This window comes from Cherax quadricarinatus, chromosome 87 (assembly GCF_038502225.1).
Source record: "Cherax quadricarinatus isolate ZL_2023a chromosome 87, ASM3850222v1, whole genome shotgun sequence".
Taxonomy (NCBI): domain Eukaryota; kingdom Metazoa; phylum Arthropoda; class Malacostraca; order Decapoda; family Parastacidae; genus Cherax; species Cherax quadricarinatus.
The window spans coordinates 3,841,271-3,862,424 of record NC_091378.1 but is presented as its reverse complement, the minus strand read 5'-3'; the positions used below and the strand labels follow the sequence as shown (position 1 = coordinate 3,862,424).

Sequence of the window (21,154 nt, the reverse complement as noted above, 5' to 3'; positions counted from 1 at the left end):
ACCACCACTACAACCACCACAACCACTACCACCATACCACAACCACAACAACCACCACCACAACAATCACCACCACTACCACCATCACAACAACCACCACTACCCCCTACAGGTTACAGCGACCTTGAATATCAACACCGTCTTCTCCCACCCCAGGGAGGCGCCATTTTGTCTTCAGGAGTCGCTATTTTAGGATCTAGTAATTAACCTTTTTTAACCAGGTGGGAGACGTACCTGTCTCCCAGGCTATGGTCTCTCTCCCAGGCTATGGTCTCTCCCAGGCTATGGTCTCTCTCCCAGGCTATGGTCTCTCCCACGCTATGGTCTGTCTCCCACGCTATGGTCTGTCTCCCATGCTATGTTCTCTCTCCCATGCTATGGTCTATCTCGCAGGCTATGGTCCCTCCCCACGCTATGGTCTCTCCCATGCTATGGTCTCTCTCCCACGCTATGGTCAGTGTCTCTCCCACGCTATGGTCAGTGTCTCTCCCACGCTATGGTCTGTCTCCCCCATACTATGACTTGTTTCTCCCATACTATGGCCTGTTTCTCCCATACTATGACCTGTTTCTCCCATACTATGACCTGTTTCTCCCATACTATGGTCTGTCTCTCCCATACTATAACCTGTCTCTCCCACGGTTATAAATGCTAGGCAAGAAAGTCAGCAAGTGGAAAGATGTGAATGATAAATTGGTGTAAGCAGAGGCTATACACAGTTTTAAGAAAAGGTACGAAAGTGGCACGAAATGTCTCCTTAATAAAGTCTTGCCTTGCTGAAAACATGTTTCCAGCGCCCAGTAGTAGAGGGGATGGCCCAGGAGCTGTGACTCGACCCTAACTGAGTACAAGGTAAGTATAAGGAGTGTAAGGTGAGTACAAGGAGTGTAAGGTAAGTGCAAGGTGAGTACAAAATTTGTACAAGGTGAGTACAAGCTGTGTACAAGGTGTATACAAGGTGTGTACAAGTTGTGCACAAGGTGTGTACAAGTTGTGCACAAGGTGTGTAAAAGGAGTGTACAAGGTGTGTACAAGTTGTGCACAAGGTGTGTACAAGGTGAGTACAAGATGAGTACAAGGTGAGTACAAGGTGTGTACAAGGTGAGTACAAGAAGTGTACAAGGTGAGTACAGAGTATGAATATAAGGTAAATACAGAGTATAATGTGTACAAGGAGAGTACAAGGCGAGTACAAGGTGTGTACACTCTCAGGTTGCCGGCTCACAATATTTCACCTGTCAGGACCATGGGAGAGAGGTATAGCAGAAGCCATTATAATATTCAGTGTATAGTAGCCTCACACTGGCCACTATGCTCCCCAGGGTGTGATGGCCACACTGGCCAGTGTGGCCCCCCACACTGGCCACCGCACAGCTCTCGCTGCAACACGACAATACCAAGACTGTTGCACATATTTTTTTGCAGGTACTGGAAGGGCCTAATAGTGGAGACATTATTTAGTAGCAGAAGTAACACCAGTAACAGTAACAACAGTAGTAGCAAAAGCACCAGGAACAGTAGCACCAGTAACAGCAACAACAGTAGTAGCAAAAACACCAGGAACAGTAGCACCAGTAACAGCAACAACAGTAGTAGCAAAAACACCAGGAACAGTAGCACCAGTAACAGGAACAACAGTAGTAGCAAAAACACCAGGAACAGTAGCACCAGTAACAACAACAGAAGCAAAAAGCACCCGTAACAGCAACAACAACAGTAGCAAGAGCACCAGGAACAGAAGCACCAATAACAACAGTGGGAAAAGCACCAGGAACAGTAGCACCAGTAACAACAGCAGGGAGAGTGCACGTACTATATACTATGTGAGTATGTAGTTATATGCCTACTCACCTACACTACAATGCTTCACAATATATATATATATATATATATATATATATATATATATATATATATATATATATATATATATATATATATATATATATATACACATTTACAGCAAAACAAATACATTACAGAAATATTTCGACCATAATTAAGACACGGTACAGTTCCCTTAATTACCCATTAATAAATATAATTATGTTATTGCACAAGAGTTATCAAAGATAATAATTAAGTAATCCTCACCAGCTAGAAAGTTAACAGGATTTTCTATTTAAAAAATATAATCGAATTGTATTTTAACCAGTTACAAAATAATTATATACAATATACTTCATGAAAATTTATAGTATTTTCAAAAATAGTTTATTACCCCTATGGATTTAGCGCTCCACAACTGTCGTAATAACAAAACTGTAATTCTGACATGACGAGTTAGTTTTCTAGATATCTGTGTTAAACGTCTGGTAGTGATGGTAGTGGTGGTTGTTGTAGTGATTGTGGTAGTGATGGTAGTGGTGGTTGTTGTGGTGATTGTGGCAGTGATGGTTGTTGTGGTGATTGTGGTAGTGATGGTTGTTGTGGTGATTGTGGTAGTGATGGTAGTGGTGGTTGTGGTGATTGTGGCAGTGATGGTTGTTGTGGTGATTGTGGTAGTGATGGTAGTGGTGGTTGTTGTGGTGATTGTGGTAGTGATGGTAGTGGTGGTTGTTGTGGTGATTGTGGGAGTGATGGTAATGGTGGTTGTTGTGGTGATTGTGGCAGTGATGGTTGTTGTGGTGATTGTGGTAGTGATGGTAGTGGTGGTTGTTGTGGTGATTGTGGTAGTGATGGTAGTGGTGGCTGTTGTGGTGATTGTGGCAGTGATGGTAGTGGTGGTTGTAGTGATTGTGGTAATGATGGTAATGGTGGTTGTTGTGGTGATTGTGGAAGTGATGGTAGTGGTGGTTGTTGTAGTGATTGTGGCAGTGATGGTAGTGGTGGTTGTTGTAGTGATTGTGGCAGTGATGGTAGTGGTGGTTGTTGTAGTGATTGTGGAAGTGATGGTAGTGGTGGTTGTTGTAGTGATTGTGGCAGTGATGGTAGTGGTGGTTGTTGTGGTGATTGTGGAAGTGATGGTAGTGGTGGTTGTTGTAGTGATTGTGGCAGTGATGGTTGTTGTAGTGATTGTGGAAGTGATGGTAGTGGTGGTTGTTGTAGTGATTGTGGCAGTGATGGTAGTGGTGGTTGTTGTAGTGATTGTGGTAGTGATGGTAGTGGTGGTTGTTGTGGTGATTGTGGCAGTGATGGTAGTGGTGGTTGTGGCAGTGATGGTAGTGGTGGTGATTTTGGCAGTGATGGTTGTTGTAGTGATTGTGGTAGTGATGGTAGTGGTGGTTGTTGTAGTGATTGTGGTAGTGATGGTTGTTGTGGTGATTGTGGCAGTGATGGTAGTGGTGGTTGTTGTAGTGATTGTGGTAGTGATGGTTGTTGTGGTGATTGTGGCAGTGATGGTAGTGGTGGTTGTTGTGGTGACTGTGGCAGTGATGGTATTGGTGGTTGTTGTAGTGATTGTGGTAGTGATGGTAGTGGTGGTTGTTGTGGTGATTGTGGCAGTGATGGTAGTGGTGGTTGTTGTGGTGATTGTGGTACTGATGGTAGTGGTGATTATGGCAGTGATGGTGATTGTGGTAGTGATGGTTGTTGTGGTGATTGTGGTAGTGATGGTAGTGGTGGTTGTTGTGGTGATTGTGGTAGTGATGGTAGTGGTGGTTGTTGTGGTGATTGTGGTAGTGATGGTAGTGGTGGTTGTTGTGGTGATTGTGGCAGTGATGGTGATGATAGTGGATGTGGTTGCTAACTTATTGATTGTGCCACTGCATTTACCCCAACGCTTAATTTTATGAGGGAAATGGGGAACAACGGTGGAGGATGAGGAAGAATGGGGAAGTATGGGAAAGGATAGAGAAGAATGGGAAAAAATGAGGATGAATAGGGAAGAATGGAGAAGGATAGGGAAGAATGGGAATGATGGGAAGAATGGGGGAATAGCTTATATAAGGGTAATGGGTGGGAATGGTAGGCAGGAGCTAAGAAATGGTTAAAAAACGTCAGGCAACGCACCAGGCATCATCGTGGGGAATAGGTGTCGATCAGGTCTAATCCGAGGAAGGGCAAGCTCCAACTCCCTGGATCATGAGCCCTTCTCACTAGCATCAAGAGTCACACTTTGAAAAGTGGAAAGTGCCTTGATGTTAAGGGCTCTTGATCCAAGAAACTTGACCTACCCTCCTCTTCCTTGCATCAAACCTGTTTCCCTTTCTTTCCGCAGCCAGAATGATAATATAAAATTGTGAATAATAATAATAATGACAATACTATTAATTCCACTTAAGAAGTCATAATAATAATAATAATAATAACAATAATAATAATAAGTTACATTTATAATAATAATAATATCTACAATTACGATAATAAAAATAATAATAACACTATTACCATTTAATAATAATAATAATAATAGTTATGATATTTACAATAAAATAATAATATTACCACTACTATTTAATAATAAAAATCACATACTATTACTACTACGACTACTACTACTACTAATAATAATTATTATTCTACTACTACTACTACTACTACTACTACTAATAATAATAATAATGCAGTAGAACTACGATGGTAAACAAGGGAAGAATCAAAGGCAGCCAGAGATAAAGGTTGTGAAGGTACAAGGTGTTCCCACACCTTTATATAATGACTCTTAATGCCTTAACACCCCACACTGGTGGGGAGGGGAGGGTGGGGAGGGGAGAGTTTAGAGAAGGGGGTAGTCTGCGGTACAGGGAGAGGGGGGGGGTGAAATGTCGAGAATAAAATGGCAAAGGGTTTGATAGACGCATGAATACACAGATATGTATATATATATAATATATAATACATATATATATATATATATATATATATATATATATATATATATATATATATATATATATATATATATATATATATATATATATGTATATATATATATATATGTATATATATATATATATTACTTTGTCTTAGTTATCAAGGATGTTATCATCTTACATAAGAAATGAATTACGGCAGAAACAATTATTTTTTTGGAACCCAGGCTCCCTCAGGGATGGTTTATTCCCAAGATGAACAGCGGTACACATACCTTGATCCATCAGACTGTTGTTTTACCCCCAGGACAGTCGACGCTCCACGCGACTTTTGGTTTTATATCGCCAGGATCATCACCGATTCTTTACCTAGGACGATCTCCAGTCCAAAAGATTTTATTTTCCCCTAGGATTAACACCACTGCGCATTTATCTTATCCACCAGATTATGGTACTATCCAGAGGACGATCTCCGATCCTATACTCAGTCTTTGATCCCTAAGACGATCTACGATCCTGCACTTCTTTTATCCCAGAACGATCTACGATCCTGGCGACTCGTCTTTTATCCCCAAGGCGATCTACGATCCAACATTTGTCTAATCCCCAGGACGATGTACCACCACTTTTATCCCCAGTATGATCTACCATCCACCCAACTCTTCTTTTATCCTCAGGATTAACACCGCTCAGCATCTCCCTATCCACCGACTACTGTATTATTCCCAGGACGAACACCACTTCTTGCCCCAAGATGCATGTTGTGTTATCCCCAGGACGAACACATGCACCAGTGCTGTGTTATCCCCAGGACGAACACCATCCCGCCAGACAAATATTATTACCCTTATGATCATAAATAAAATGTTCATTTATGGCGGCCACAAAAGGGCTCTCAAGCGATTGCATATCTATTAAGCAGCCGCTAGTTTATATCTAGTTATAATTACACATAATTAGAGACTAGTACCGTAGAGGGTAGTGGTGGTTGTTGTGTGGTTGTGGGTAGTAGTTGTGGTTGTGGGTAGTAGTTGTGGTTGTGGGTAGTAGTTGTGGTTGTGGGTAGTAGTGGTGGTTGTGGGCTGTGTTGGTAATGGTGGTTGTGGGTAGTGGTGGTGATTGTTGGGTGGTTGTGGGTGGTGGTGGTTGTTGGGTGATTGTGGGTAATGGTGGTGGTTGTTGTGGGAAGTGGTGGTTGTTGTGGGAAGTGGTGGTGGTTGTGGGTAGTGGTGGTGGTTGTGGGTAGTGGTGGTGGTTGTGGGTAGCGGTGGTGGTTGTTGCGTGGCTGTGGGTAGTGGTGGTGGTGGTTGTTGGGTGGTTCTGGGTAGTGGTGTTGGTTGTTGGGTGGTTGTAGGTAGTAGTGGTAATGGTAGATGTTAACAGTAGTTGGTGGAGGGGGGGCTGATAGAGATTGTGACTGATGGGGGATTGTAGGGGTGTTGAGTGATGATGGTGGTAGTAGAGGTTGTGATGATGCTGGTAGTGGTATTGGCGGTAATGGTTTGTGAGGGTGGTAGAAGTGTTGGTGGTAGTGATGGTGGTGATAATGTTAGGGTGGTGGTGGTAGTGATGGTGGTAGATACTGAAGATTTGTCATCAATTATTATTATGATTGTTGTTATTATTATTATTATCATCATCATCAGTTTCGTTAGTGACCTTCGTGGGGTGCTTCGATGCTGGTGAAAGGTTCTTGGTTCGAGGAAATGGAGCCAGCCTTCCCTTTCCTCGAATCACACCTGACTACTTACCCCATCCCTCCCATTTCCAAGGAGCTGCATGGCCTTTGCGGCCCTAATGTCTCACCATTTATAATAATAGTATTAATAATAATCAATAATAATAATAGTATGCTGCTAGTATTACTACTACTACTACTGTTACTACTACTACTGTTATTACTACTACTCCTATTACCACTATTACTACTACTACTACTACTAATAATAATAATATTAATAATAATTCCATTTTCTCTCTCAATCGTGCCTTCTTATTCTTCTCATTATATTATTATTATTATATTCAAGGGGAAGTGCTAAACCCGCATGTGTCATATTCCATCCGGGACTGGGAGACAATCAAGGCTGGATCTGCACAAGTGTAGCTCCAGTTGCTTGGATTAAGAGCCATTCGCCAGCCTCTTGGCACCCTCCCCCTTTTTGCAAGTGTCTTGATAATGGCTCAAGAAGGATCGAAACGTTGCTATTTTTGAACTATGTTTCAGTTGTCATCTTTCGCGTCCCTTAGTAACGTTTCCCTCCTCTATCAAGCTCTGCGCAGCTCTACACGGAGCGAAACGTAATCTCATCTGTTTTGAAACGCGTCTGATGGCTTAATAAAGCTCTACACAGAGCGAAACGTGACTATAGAGTCTAAACAGAGCGAAATATGACTTCATAAACTATATAGAGTGAAACATTTGATCAAGTTGTACATAGATTGAAACATGGCTTGAGAAAGCTCCACACAGAGTGAAACGTGACTTGATAAAGCTCCACACAGAGTGAAACGTGACTTGATAAAGCTCCACACAGAGTGAAACGTGACTTGATAAAGCTCCACACAGAGTGAAAAGTGACTTGATAAAGCTCCACACAGAGTGAAACGTGACTTGATAAAGCTCCACACAGAGTGAAACGTGACTTGATAAAGCTCCACACAGAGTGAAACGTGACTTGATAAAGCTCCACACAGAGTGAAACGTGACTTGATAAAGCTCCACACAGAGTGAAACGTGACTTGATAAAGCTCCACACAGAGTGAAACGTGACTTGATAAAGCTCTACAGAGCGAAACAATGAAGCTCCCCACAAAGCGATACATAAAAGCTCTACAGAGCGAAACATGACCTGATAAATATATAAAAGAGAGCGAAACTTCATAAAGTTATACACAAAGCGAAACATGGACAAGATAAAGCTCTACACAGAGCGAAACACAACCTGATTAAGCTCTAAGTACAACTCTTCAACCTGTGTGTCGAGGGTAACTATCCTCGTTACCTCATTCTGACCCGCTAGAAAAACAATAAAATCAACAGTCACAGTTCCACAGCTGGTACGTTTCACCAGTGACAGCTGGTTCGTTTCTTGGGCCAGCTGCGACCGGACAGCGGTCCGAGATAGACCGAAACATATGAACATACGAATGAAGGAACACAGCAGCAGGTCTACTGGCCCACACTTGGCAGATCTTTCTCAAACCCAAACCCACTAACAAAAACATTGGCCCAACCCATTATCAACATTACCTATGGAATAAATAAGCTTTGATAACCCCATTAAATCAAGTACAAGTCCCAATGTTACCCATGGAATAAGCTTTGATATTCCCATTAACTCAAGTACAAGTCCCACTGAAATTCGACCCAAAGCCACCCAAGAAATAGCTTTAATACCCCAGGTAGTAATCAAACCCAGGTCTTTTCACTCTTGCTCGTCTTTAAGGTCCCCTAAGTGCTAGGCTAGTAGAGTGCACCCAGAAATGCATTACAGCCAAGACTTATTACACCCCACAGTCCTGGACATTAGTTGCAGCTGTCCAGGTGTTTTGTCTGACCCGACACATCCAACATATTAGGTTGGAGAACATAATTCCCATCTACAATGATGTATCTACTTCATTAATATTGTTTATTAGACCCAGAGAGCTAAATAATGTGGCTAAATTTGTCAGCATTTTGATTTACATTTCAAATAGTTTCGTGTATATATATATATATATATATATATATATATATATATATATATATATATATATATATATATATATATATATATATATATATATATATATATATATATATATATATATATATATATATATATAATATATATATATATATATATATATATATATATATATATATATATATATATATATATATATATATATATATATATATATATATATACATTATAATATTATATATATATATATATATATATATATATATATATATATATATATATATGTCGTGCCGAATATGTAGAACTGGTCAGTTAACAAGAACTCATTTAAAATTAAGTCCTTTCTAAAATTTTCTCTTATACATTTAAAGATGTATTTTTTTTCATTTATGTTAATGTAAAAGTTAATGATTTTGTACCAAAAGAACCTTAGAAAACTTACCCGACCTTATTATAACAAGCAAAATTTAATTTAGCCTAATCCCCCCAAATGATTTTTGCGAAGTTATTGCATACACAAATTTTCGCTTGCCTTGTTCGGCAAGAAGAGCTTTGCTATCTAAGCCAAAATAGCAACCTTGACCTATTCGGCACGACAAACATAATGAAATATATTTTTTTTCGTTAGGTTCAGAATGATTTTTGCGAAGTTATTGCATACACAAATTTTCGCTTGCCATATTCGGCAAGAAGAGTGTTGCTATTTACGTATTTGGCACGACATATATATATATATATATATATATATATATATATATATATATATATATATATATATATATATATATATATATATATATATATATATATATATATATATATATATATATATATATATATATATATATATATATATATATATATATATATATATATATATATATATATATATATACATATATATATTCTTATGGTACTAAACTGGGTGTGAAAGGGAAAATAAAGATGTGAGTCTGAGGTAGAATAGACACACACTGTCGCTTTCTGAACATTAAACAAGTTGGGTGACCAAGTAAGGACCTCATACTAGTGCCACACCTCTGAGCCATGACAACCTCCTTCCCCCTTCCTCCCTCACTCCTCCTGAAGAAAATGAATTGTTTAGTAATGTCAGCTACTTGATAATGGAGACTGATAACTTGGTTTCGTACGGGAGGCTTGCTAGCGACAACAGTAATGAAGAAATACACAGGTAGAACCTTTTATTCTAGGCAGCTTTACGCTTTAGGTACAGCTTTAAAGTAGAGTGAAACGTCACAGAAGCTTTCCTGTGTTTCCATCATCACAGTTTATATATATATATATATATATATATATATATATATATATATATATATATATATATATATATATATATATATATATATATATATATATATATATATATATATATATATATTAAAAGAGATCAATGTTCCAGGACCGAAACGTTTTCTAATATGTCCTACTGTTTACTCATGAGTCTTTCTAAACCAATTTTATCGGTATCTACAATCAAGGTTTATACTACCAACAGATGGTAGTGTGTGTGTATGATCATTCAACATTCTTGATTGTGTATCTAGGAACGCCTCTCACTGCTGTGAGAGGGATGGATCTGAGTGGGACTTGCACATGAGTTACCAGGGATATCAAAGTGAATATGATAATGGTGTGCAATACTGTTGCACAAGTGTCAACAGTTAGGTATTTTTACTTCGAAAAGTTTCGCCTATACAGGTATATCAAAGTTTATTTCTTGGGTAGCACTGAAAATGGGCTGGCCAAATATTTTTGCTAGTGGGTTTTGGGTTTATGTAAGACGTGCCTAGTACGGGCCAAAGGCCTGCTGCAGCGTTCCTCCTCATGTTGAACAGCTCCTGCTGGCTGGGGTAGTTACTCAGTCCTCAAAAAAGGTGTTACCTGCCAAGTAGCGCCATGTCGGCAGAGGTGACGGTAATTGTCGGGTGCAGAGAAACATCAGTCAGCAGTGACGGTGGTTTCCGACAAACTGGTGACTCTCAAGGGAGGATATCAGTCCCCCATCCCCCACCACCCCGCCTCCTGACACTGCAACACCTGACGGTTCCCCGGAGATACCTACGCCAGCCCCCTAAATTCCACTGGCAGTGGAACTCAGCGCTCCTGAAGTAGGCAAGGGCGTTGATGTGGCCCACAACACCACTTTCCTTCAACCCCCCCTCTGCTTGATGGCCGCCCTGGGCCGCCCCGCGCCCTCTCTCGGCCTATATTTCCGAACATGACACGGAAATTATACGGGCAAGGGGGCAGAAGGCCATCCTGGGGGAGTCCTCCGGACCAGCGGCCACTAAGGGGTCGTTACGACCTTCAGGTAGGTGGTCATTACGCTGATATATACAGCATCACCTGGTAGCCAGCGACGTTCCTAGCTAGCAGTGTTCCTAGCCAGCGATGTTACTAGTCAGCGACGTTCCTAGCCAGCGATGTTACTAGCTAGCAATGTTCCTAGCCAGCGATGTTACTAGCTAGCAATGTTCCTAGCCAGCGATGTTACTAGCTAGCAATGTTCCTAGCCAGCGATGTTACTAGCAAGCGACGTTCCTAGCCAGCGATGTTACTAGCTAGCAATGTTCCTAGCCAGCGATGCTACTAGCTAGCAATGTTCCTAGCCAGCGATGCTACTAACTAGCAATGTTCCTAGCCAGCGATGTTACTAGCAAGCGACGTTCCTAGCCAGCGATGTTACTAGCAAGCGACGTTCCTAGCCAGCGATGTTACTAGCCAGCGACGTTCCTAGCCAGCGATGCTACTAGCTAGCAATATTACAAGCCAGGGATGTTACTAGCCAGCGATACATAACAGTGTTTCTACTGTGTCTATGAATACACAACAGTTTGGAAGTTGAGCTCCACTGGTTGTAAGCATCCCACACCGTGAACGCCTGCGCGCTACCCACCTACACTGCTATGTTAATACAATTTAATTCTGTCAGGCTATAACCAACATGGAATTTTTTTTTTATACATTTCGACGTCAAACTGAGGCCCTCCTCAGCTGATCCTCGAGGTCAAAAATTTGGCTTTAGTTCACCAAATGCCTTTCTTTTTTTATTATTATTAGAAAAATAGGCACAAACGAAGTATTATGCGATATTTCCTGACTACAATGTTTGTGACATGATCAAGTCCATTGTGTGGGCGAAAGGTAGTCAATAAAAACTGGTATTACACTGAATTTGTTAGTTTTTCATTGTGTCGGCATTTTATACTATTTATCTACATTCTATAATAATAATAATAATAATAATAATAATAATAATAATAATAATAATAATAATAATAATGAGTCACGAAATCGTAATGACACGATTGCAAACAAACCATACCACGGGTGGGGTTTGAACCCGCGGTTTTGAGACTGACCGTGGGTTTAAGCCCCACCCGTGGTATGATTTGTTAATAATCATGAGGCTTGATTCACACCTTATAGTAAGGGATGCTGCGCTATAGGTCCACTGGTTATCAACAACAGAAATCTCACACCTATGTGCCTAAATTATTTGAGTTGTCATTACTACGCTTCAGTGATTGCGACTCGGGGTCCACACTACTGATGAAAGAACCTGTGTGTGTTATCTGTAAACTCTATGTGAACTTCATTAAAGCTCTATATAGCAGAATATGACTTCATAAAGCTTCACAAAATAAAGTATGATTGATAAAGCTCTACAGAACAATAATGATTTAATAAAGCTCTACACAGAGTAAAACATGACTTAAAACTCTACAGAGCAAAACATGACTTTATAAACCTCCACACGGAAAAAAGCATAACTTGAAAAATCTCCAAACTGAGCGAAACTTCAGCCTAATGCCAAAAATAAGATTCTGCAACTTGTCACGGATGTTACACTCGTCGGCAACACAACGTTTCTTCCACTCCTCACCAACTTTCACTCGCGCTTCGTTTCTCCCCTCATCTCTCACTCTCTCTCCACCAGAAAATCATGACTCTCCTCCCGTCCAGTCTCCATAAGATGGACAATAATAGTGGATCACATTATGAAAAGAATTTAAGTGTATTTCACACGGATATTAATGACACACAAACAATGGTTCTATACATAGGTAATACAAGAGGTACGATAGGTTCCATACATAGCTTGAAGAAGAGGTATGATAGGTTCCATACATAGCTTGAAGAAGAGGTATGATAGGTTCCAGACATAGCTTGAAGAAGAGGTATGATAGGTTCCATACATAACTTGAAGAAGAGGTATCATAGGTTCCATACATAGCTTGAAGAAGAGGTATGATATGGCTGTCTAAGCCAATAGTGAACATAGTAGCAGCCAACGGAGAGGCGAGGCCAGGAACTGTGACTCGACTCCTACAACCACAGAGCACGCACGCGTACACACAACACACAACACACAACACACACACACACACACACACACACAAACACACACACACACACACACACACACACACACACACACACACACACACACACACACACACACACACACACACAAACACTGGAGGACAGTAGAGATAGGGGGGACATGATAACGACATACAAAATACTGAGAGGAATTGACAAGGTGGACAAAGACAGGATGTTCCAGAGATTGGACACAGTAACAAGGGGACACAGTTGGAAGCTGAAGACACAGATGAATCACAGGGATGTTAGGAAGTATTTCTTCAGCCACAGAGTAGTCAGTAAGTGGAATATTTTGGGAAGCGATGTAGTGGAGGCAGGATACATACATAGCTTTAAGCAGAGGTATGATAAAGCTCACGGCTCAGGGAGAGTGACCTAGTAGCGATCAATGAAGAGGCGGGGCCAGGAGCTCGGACTCGACCCCCGCAACCTCAACTAGGTGAGTACACACAAACACACACACACACACACACACACACACACACACACACACACACACATGCTTAGTAGCTGTAACTCTCCCGCTACTTTGAGAGATAATTAACAAGAAAATAGTCTTTAGGAATTTATAGTCTTGGCTAAATTTGGTGGGTGGAGAAAGAGTTTACGACTAAGGATAGAAGGGTGGGCGCAGGTCACAATGTTAGTGAGGGCAAGTGTGTTGTCTCCCCTACCTCACCCTGACAAATGTTCCTCTTGCTACCCCAAGAAAAGATTTAATTTTCAACTGGCAGGTAAGTGCTTTTTTTGAGAGGTGTGAAGTGTGTGTGTGTGTGTGTGTGCGTGTGTGTGTGTGTGTGTGTGTGTGTGTGTGTGTGTGTGTGTGTGTGTGTGTGTGTGTGTGTGTGTGTGTGTGTGTGTGTGTGTGTGTGTGTGCGTGTGTGCGTGTGTGTGTGCGTGTGCGCGTGTGCGTGTGTGTGCGTGTGTGCGTGTGTGCGTGTGCGTGTGTGCGTGTGTGTGCGCGTGCGTGCGTGCGTGCGTGGGGGAGGCAAAAGATTGGCCCACTTCAGTATAGCTCAGGTCAGCTTATTGTCAGTGACAGAGAAGTGTATATACATTTCCAACACTTATTTTGTTCCCACTTTTACAAAAGATACACACGAAATCCCTGAAATCAATAATTATACAGGTCAGGACGAAAATAAATGATTTAATATCAAAGTCACTAGTGCCAGTCCTTAAGCAATTAGATTGCAGCCAAACAAGTCAACAGGCCCCGATGAACTGTTTTTAAGGGTTCTAAAGGAATGCTATTAAGAACTTAACAAACCTTTCCTTAACCTCCCCAATGTATCACTACAAAACCGGATAAATGGCAAATGTGAAAGCCATTAACAAAGGGAAAGACAGGTCCTTAGTTTCAAATTCTAGACTAATCAGCCTAGCCTCAATGCTGGGTAAGTTGATGATAAATGCTGTTGCAGTTCGAAGCCACATCGAAAGAAATAATTTCATCAACGAATAACAGCACTGTTTTCCAAAGTGTTCTGGCCTTATAAATTTACTAACCTTTTCACTAAGGTATTAAGAGGCGGTAGACCAAGTATACGATCTTGTGTATATATGGACTTAGGTAAGACCTCTGATAAAGTTTCAAACAGGGAACTAATTAGGAAAATAGTGAAACATAGACTAGGAAAAATGATCTCCTGGGTCGATATCTCCTGACCCATAAGCAATATAAAGTTTGCATTAATTAAAGGAAGGGGGGGGGGGAATCGGATGGGGGATCTGTTATAAGTGGTGTGTCACAGGGGTCAGTGCTGGGACCCTCGTTTACAATTTACATAAATGACAGTGATGATGGAATAAATAGCGAGATAATTAAGTTTGCCAATGACACTAAAACAGGCCGTCAAATATTTTCTGATGTGGACACTAGGAGGCTAGAGGCTAGCCTGGCTAGCCTGATATTGTAATAGAAGTGGTAGATGCAGTTCACTGAAGGCAAGTGTAAGGTTCTAATCCTAGTAAAATTAAATAGCTATATTTATAAGCTAAATACTGTAGATCTTAGTCCAAATGAAAGCGAAAAATATCTAAGAGTTCTGGTTAATAGAAATTCAAAGCCAAGACAACAGTGCTTAAGTATTTGCAATAAAACTAATATGAATTCGTGGTTTCATATAAAAAAAAATAATAAAAGTCAGACGGGTTTATGATCTGAGTTTGACCTACCTAGCATAAGTCAGTAGGCCTCCATTCCTTTATCTGTCATATTTTTTGCTATTTTCATTTTTTTTTTCGATTTATAGACGATTAATGTTAGGTTCACCGGGAAGCTCTAAACCCGCAAAATTCATACAATACCAGGGAATAGGTGCAAATCCGTTTTGATCTAAGGAAGCGAATGACAGCTCTAATTCTCAGAATCAAGAGCCCTTCACCGAGAAATAGTCTGATCTGAGGAAGAGCATGGCAGCTCTAATTCCCAGGATCAAGAGCCCTTCGCCGGGAAATGAGAGGAAATAGCTTCATGGCGACCCCTTGAAGAAACCTACCAGGTATATATACATCCCTCTCAGGTATATACACGCTGAGAACTATTCCTCTCAGTATCAAAACACCAGTATATACGCCCGTCAAGTGTATATAAAAGGAGAAATACACATTTATTAGAGTATATACAAACGCCTTGAAGCTTACCAGGTGTACATATTTATCGGAGTATATACAACACCACTGAAGGTCCACATACACCCCCTTTTAGTTGTATACATGCTGAGAACTGTACCTCTTAGTATATATACACCAGTATACACACCCGCCAAGTGTATATAAAAAGAGAAATACACATTTATTGGATTACATACAACACCGTTGAAGGTCCACATACACACAAATACACCCAATTTAGTTGTATACACGTTGAGAACTGTACCTCTCAGTGCATATACACCAGTATACACACCCACCAAGTGTATATAAACGGAGAAATACACATTTATCGGACTACATACAACACCGTTGAAGGTCCACATACAAATACACCCATTTTAGTTGTATACACGCTGAGAACTGTACCTCCCAGCATATACACTCCAGTATACACACCCACAAGTGTATATAAACGAAGAAATACACATTTATCGTCGTACATACACCACGCCGTCGAAAAACAAAAGGGCGGCTTCCGAGTCATGCCAGGATCACACGTTACCTCACTCATTAAACACATTTCCTATGCAAATCTACACCTACTTACCTCTTCCAGGGTCTCCAGGGACCTTCCTCAGGCTGCATCACACCACCACACACAATTCCCCACCCAATTTCGTCCACAATTCGCATATTATCACGTAGCAAAATGCGAGCGGAGGTTCACCTTGGCGCCTCGTGGTGCAGCTGATGGCGGGTCCCCCACTCAGTAATCATGACTATTATTATTAATTATTATTATTAATTATTATTATTATTATTATTGTTTACTAGTGATCTTCTTTCTTTTCTTCTTCTTCTCAGCGCTGTATGACTCTCGTGGGTTTAGTGCTTTTTTATTATAATAATACTTCCTCTACATCTTGTTAATAATAATAATAATAATAATAATAATAATAATAATAATAATAATAATAATAATAATATTATTATTATTATTATTATTATTATTATAATAATATTATTATTGACCAATATTTACTTCCGCTAACTGTTAGAGCTAAATAATAATTTATAGTTTACACAGTAATAATAATCGAAATTTTGCAGCAAACATTGCTTGTGATCAAATTATATATATAAAATTTTTATTATTATTATTATTATGCGAATTCCTGGAGATTTAGTAAGTGGTGTAATGTAGATATATTTTCTAGGTTTTCGTATCAATTTATTTCTTGGGGGGGGGGGGTTAGGGGTGACTCAAGAAAACTTAACCTAGTCTAGAATTTGACTCAAAATTTAAGCTAGGTTACCTTAGGCTGAGTTCTTTGTCTTTTATTTACAGCAAAGCGGGGTTTTTTCTCCATATGTCAGAAATAAGATGTTTCCATGGCGGCTAAAATAATTATTGATCTTTATTATTTTATTATTATTAATATTATTATAATTATTATGATTATTCTTTTATTTCTCAGTGCTGGAAACTTACATAATAACACGTTTATCCCAGTAGCTACAATAAATATTGATTTCATTATTATTATTATATTATTATCATTATTATTATTAACATTATTATTATTATTATAGGTGTGTGTGAAAGAGAGAGACACTCAAAGAAGAAAAACTATTTACCATTACTCACTTCCTGGCTGTCTTTCCAGACACACATGAACATCACGAACCAATAACCCAGTGGACCAGGACATTAGCATCCATCTTCCACAGTGCACGGAGCACCACCACCACCACTGTACTTCCCACATCCAAAAACCCAAGTTCGGTTAATTGGCCTCATGAATCACCTCACAGACGTTACCTTGCTCACACTCTGACAGCACGTCAAATCCCAGAAATCACTTGCCTTTATTCACTTCGATCCAGCATATTCACAATTGCTTCCTGAATGTTCAGTCTCCCACAACTTTAATTTTTACACCCATGACATCCCCTACACCTTCCATACACCCAAGATATATACATCTCGTCCTTTTATTACTGCTTTTAATTATTTGTTCATTCCTTATTCTTTGGTTCTCACCATATATTGATCTTGGACACGATATTTCCACTGCCTCCGGCATCTTTCTGGCTGCAACACTGCCTCCAGCATCCTTCTGGCTGTAACACTGCCTCCAGCATCCTTCTGGCTGCAACACTGCCTCCAGCATCCTTCTGGCTGTAACAATGCCTCCAGCAGCCTCATGGCTGTAACACTGCCTCCAGCATCCTCCTGGCCGTAACACTGCCTAAAGCATCCTCCTGGCTGCAACACTGCCTCCGGCATCCTTCTCATTGCAACACTGCCTCCAGCATCTTTCTGGCTGCAACACTGCCTCCAGCATCCTCCTGGCTGCAACACTGCCTCCAGCATCCTCCTGTCTGTAACACTGCCTCCAACATCCTCTTGGCTGCAAAACTACCTCAAGCATCCTCCTGGCTGTAATGCTGCTTACAGGATCCTCGTCACTGTAACACTGCCTCCAGCATCCTCCTGGCTGTAACACTGCCTCCAGCATCCTCCTCACTGCAACACTGTCTCCAGCATCCTTCTCTCAGCAACACTGCCTCCAGCATCCCCTTCTCAGCAACACTACCTTCAGCATCCTCCTCTCAGCAACACTACCTCCAGCATCCTCCTGGCTGCAACTTCCACAGCCAAGCTTCACACCAGTCCAGAAGTGCGGCACCAACTACGGTACATCCTCATTGTGTATCCCATGAAAACATTCTCCTGGACTCGTCTGCTAATCCCGTTCCCTAGCTGTAGTTATCACACACCAACAAACTTAACTTTTGATCCATTTCAGACACCAAATTGATTGTTATAAACTTTGATGAGCAGATCACGAATCTGAGTTTGTTTAGTCACGTATGTTATTTTATTGAAGTCTTATGATCAATATTTTGGTTATTTAACGTTGAAGAATCACATGGTAAGTTACTTACGAATCTTAGATATTGTTTTGTGCATAAATCTTAAGTGTGATGAATGCAATGACAAAAACTAATATTTCTTGATACACACACACACACACACACACACACACACACACACACATATATATATATATATATATATATATATATATATATATATATATATATATATATATATATATATATATATATATATATATATATATGTATATATATCACGATATGCAGAACGATTACTGTGAAAAAATAATGAAATTCCAAGCGCTTTCGTGATTTGTCACATTATCAAGGAACCATAGTTCCTTGATAAAGTATTAGCAACAGTTTGTCAGATCAAGAGGAAGGTAGCAAGAGTTTAGCAGATCAAGAGGCCTTCTCCAGAGAGTGGCAGTCATTTTTTTTTTTCACAGACTCAATCCAAACCCCAGTTTTTCCATTTACTAAACTTCTCGTACCATTATCTTTTATTGTTGTGTGTTCTCTACCATCTTCCATGGATCCAGTTGTGTGTCCTCTACCATCTTCCATGGATCCAGTTGTGTGTTCTCTACCATCTTCCATGGTTCCAGTTCTGTGTTCTCTACCATCTTCCATGGATCCAGTTCTGTGTTCTCTACCATCTTCCATGGATCCAGTTGTGTGTCCTCTACCATCTTCCATGGATCCAGTTGTGTGTTCTCTACCATCTTCCATGGTTCCAGTTCTGTGTTCTCTACCATCTTCCATGGATCCAGTTCTGTGTTCTCTACCATCTTCCATGGATCCAGTTCTGTGTTCTCTACCATCTTCCATGGATCCAGTTGTGTCTTCTCTACCATCTTCCATGGTTCCAGTTCTGTGTTCTCTACCATCTTCCATGGATCCAGTTCTGTGTTCTCTACCATCTTCCATGGATCCAGTTGTGTCTTCTCTACCATCTTCCATGGTTCCAGTTCTGTGTTCTCTACCATCTTCCATGGTTCCAGTTCTGTGTTCTCTACCATCTTGCATGGATCCAGTTGTGTGTTCTCTACCATCTTCCATGGATCCAGTTCTGTGTTCTCTACCATCTTCCATGGATCCAGTTCAGTGTTCTCTACCATCTTCCATGGATCCAGTTCAGTGTTCTCTACCATCTTCCATGGATCCAGTTCAGTGTTCTCTACCATCTTCCATGGATCCAGTTCAGTGTTCTCTACCATCTTCCATGGATCCAGTTCAGTGTTCTCTACCATCTTCCATGGATCCAGTTCAGTGTTCTCTACCATCTTCCATGGATCCAGTTCAGTGTTCTCTACCATCTTCCATGGATCCAGTTCAGTGTTCTCTACCATCTTCCATGGATCCAGTTCAGTGTTCTCTACCATCTTCCATGGATCCAGTTGTGTGTTCTCTACCATCTTCCATGGTTCCAGTTCTGTGTTCTCTACCATCTTCCATGGATCCAGTTCTGTGGTATAACGAACTTATTGTCCCATCGTATTCCACTTGAACCTGGTACTAGACCTATCTACATACCTGCGTACAGAATGCCTCATTCACAAGTTGCTGTCGCAGAAGAATTGATCAATCAAATGCTCGATGATGGAGTTATTGCACCTAGCAATTCACCTTGGAATGCACCCTTGATACTAGTACCTAAGAAGGATGGTACTTGGCGCCCAGTGATTGACTTTAGGAAGTTAAACGCGAAAACTATTCCAGATCGCTTCCCACTTCCTGTACTGGGTGATCTTTTATGTAACATCGGAGATAACAAAGTCTTTTCAACCCTGGATTTGTTACAAGGGTTTTGGCAAGTCCCTCTTCACGAGGACAGCCAAGAGCTAACTGCATTCTCCACTCCTACAGGTCATTATCACTTCCTCCGTATGGCGTTTGGATTACGATCTTCCCCTATCACGTTCTCAAGGCTCATGACTAATATCTTTAGAGGTCTCATAGGTAATGCACTTATGGTGTACTTAGATGACGTAATCGTCATGTCTAAAGACGTGGATACACACTTGAAAAGACTTGATGTAGTACTTGGTAAGCTTGAAGAAGCCAATTTAAAGATCAAACTGTCTAAATGTCAATTTTTCAGATCAGAAATTAAGTTTCTTGGTCACATAGTCACTCCTAGAGGGGTTACGACTGACCAAAGTAAAGTAACTGCAGTACTAAATTTTCCAACTCCCAAAACTGCTGATGCCGTAAGATCCTTTGTGGGCTTAGCAGGTTTTTATAGATCTTTCATTGCCAATTTTTCTTCCATAGCTGCTCCTCTAACTGAGTTGCTTAAGAAAGATGCTCCTTTTGTTTGGACCTTCCGTCAAGAAAGAGCATTCCAAACTCTAAAAGAAAAGCTAACATCTGCTCCAATTTTGAAATTTCCAGATTTTTCTAAGCCCTTCTATCTGACAACTGATGCTAGTTCAATTGGCATAGGCGCCGTACTAGCTCAGAAGACCGATGGCAAGTACAACGCAGTTGCATTTGCTAGCCAAGTCCTTACGAAGGCTGAACGTAATTATACAGTAACTGAGCAAGAAGCTTTAGCAATAGTATGGTCTTTAAAGCACTTCCGAGACATTATTTATCAGTACTCTGTTGATGTCTTGACAGACCATGCTCCACTGATACCTTTATTCCAGAACAAACAACCTACTGGAAGGTTAGCCAGATGGACCTTGACTATCCAAGAGTTCAATCCCACCTTTGAACACTTACCTGGCAAGTCAAATGTAGTCGCAGATGCCTTATCGCGACATGTTAGTATAGTAACTGCAGACCCTC

General features: G+C 40.5%; 1 protein-coding gene across 1 annotated transcript in view; it reads right to left on the bottom strand.

Annotated features, from left to right (window-relative positions):
- Positions 1 to 16,196, bottom strand: part of hth (Meis homeobox homothorax) — a 1,177,701-nt gene extending 1,161,505 nt beyond the window's left edge. Inside the window, exon 1 of the mRNA XM_053798553.1 lies at positions 16,062 to 16,196. Within this exon, the coding sequence (XP_053654528.1) occupies positions 16,062 to 16,147 (86 nt within the window). The 5' untranslated portion in view covers positions 16,148 to 16,196. The remainder of the gene's footprint in view (positions 1 to 16,061) is intronic.
- Between the last annotated feature and the right edge of the window lie 4,958 nt (positions 16,197 to 21,154).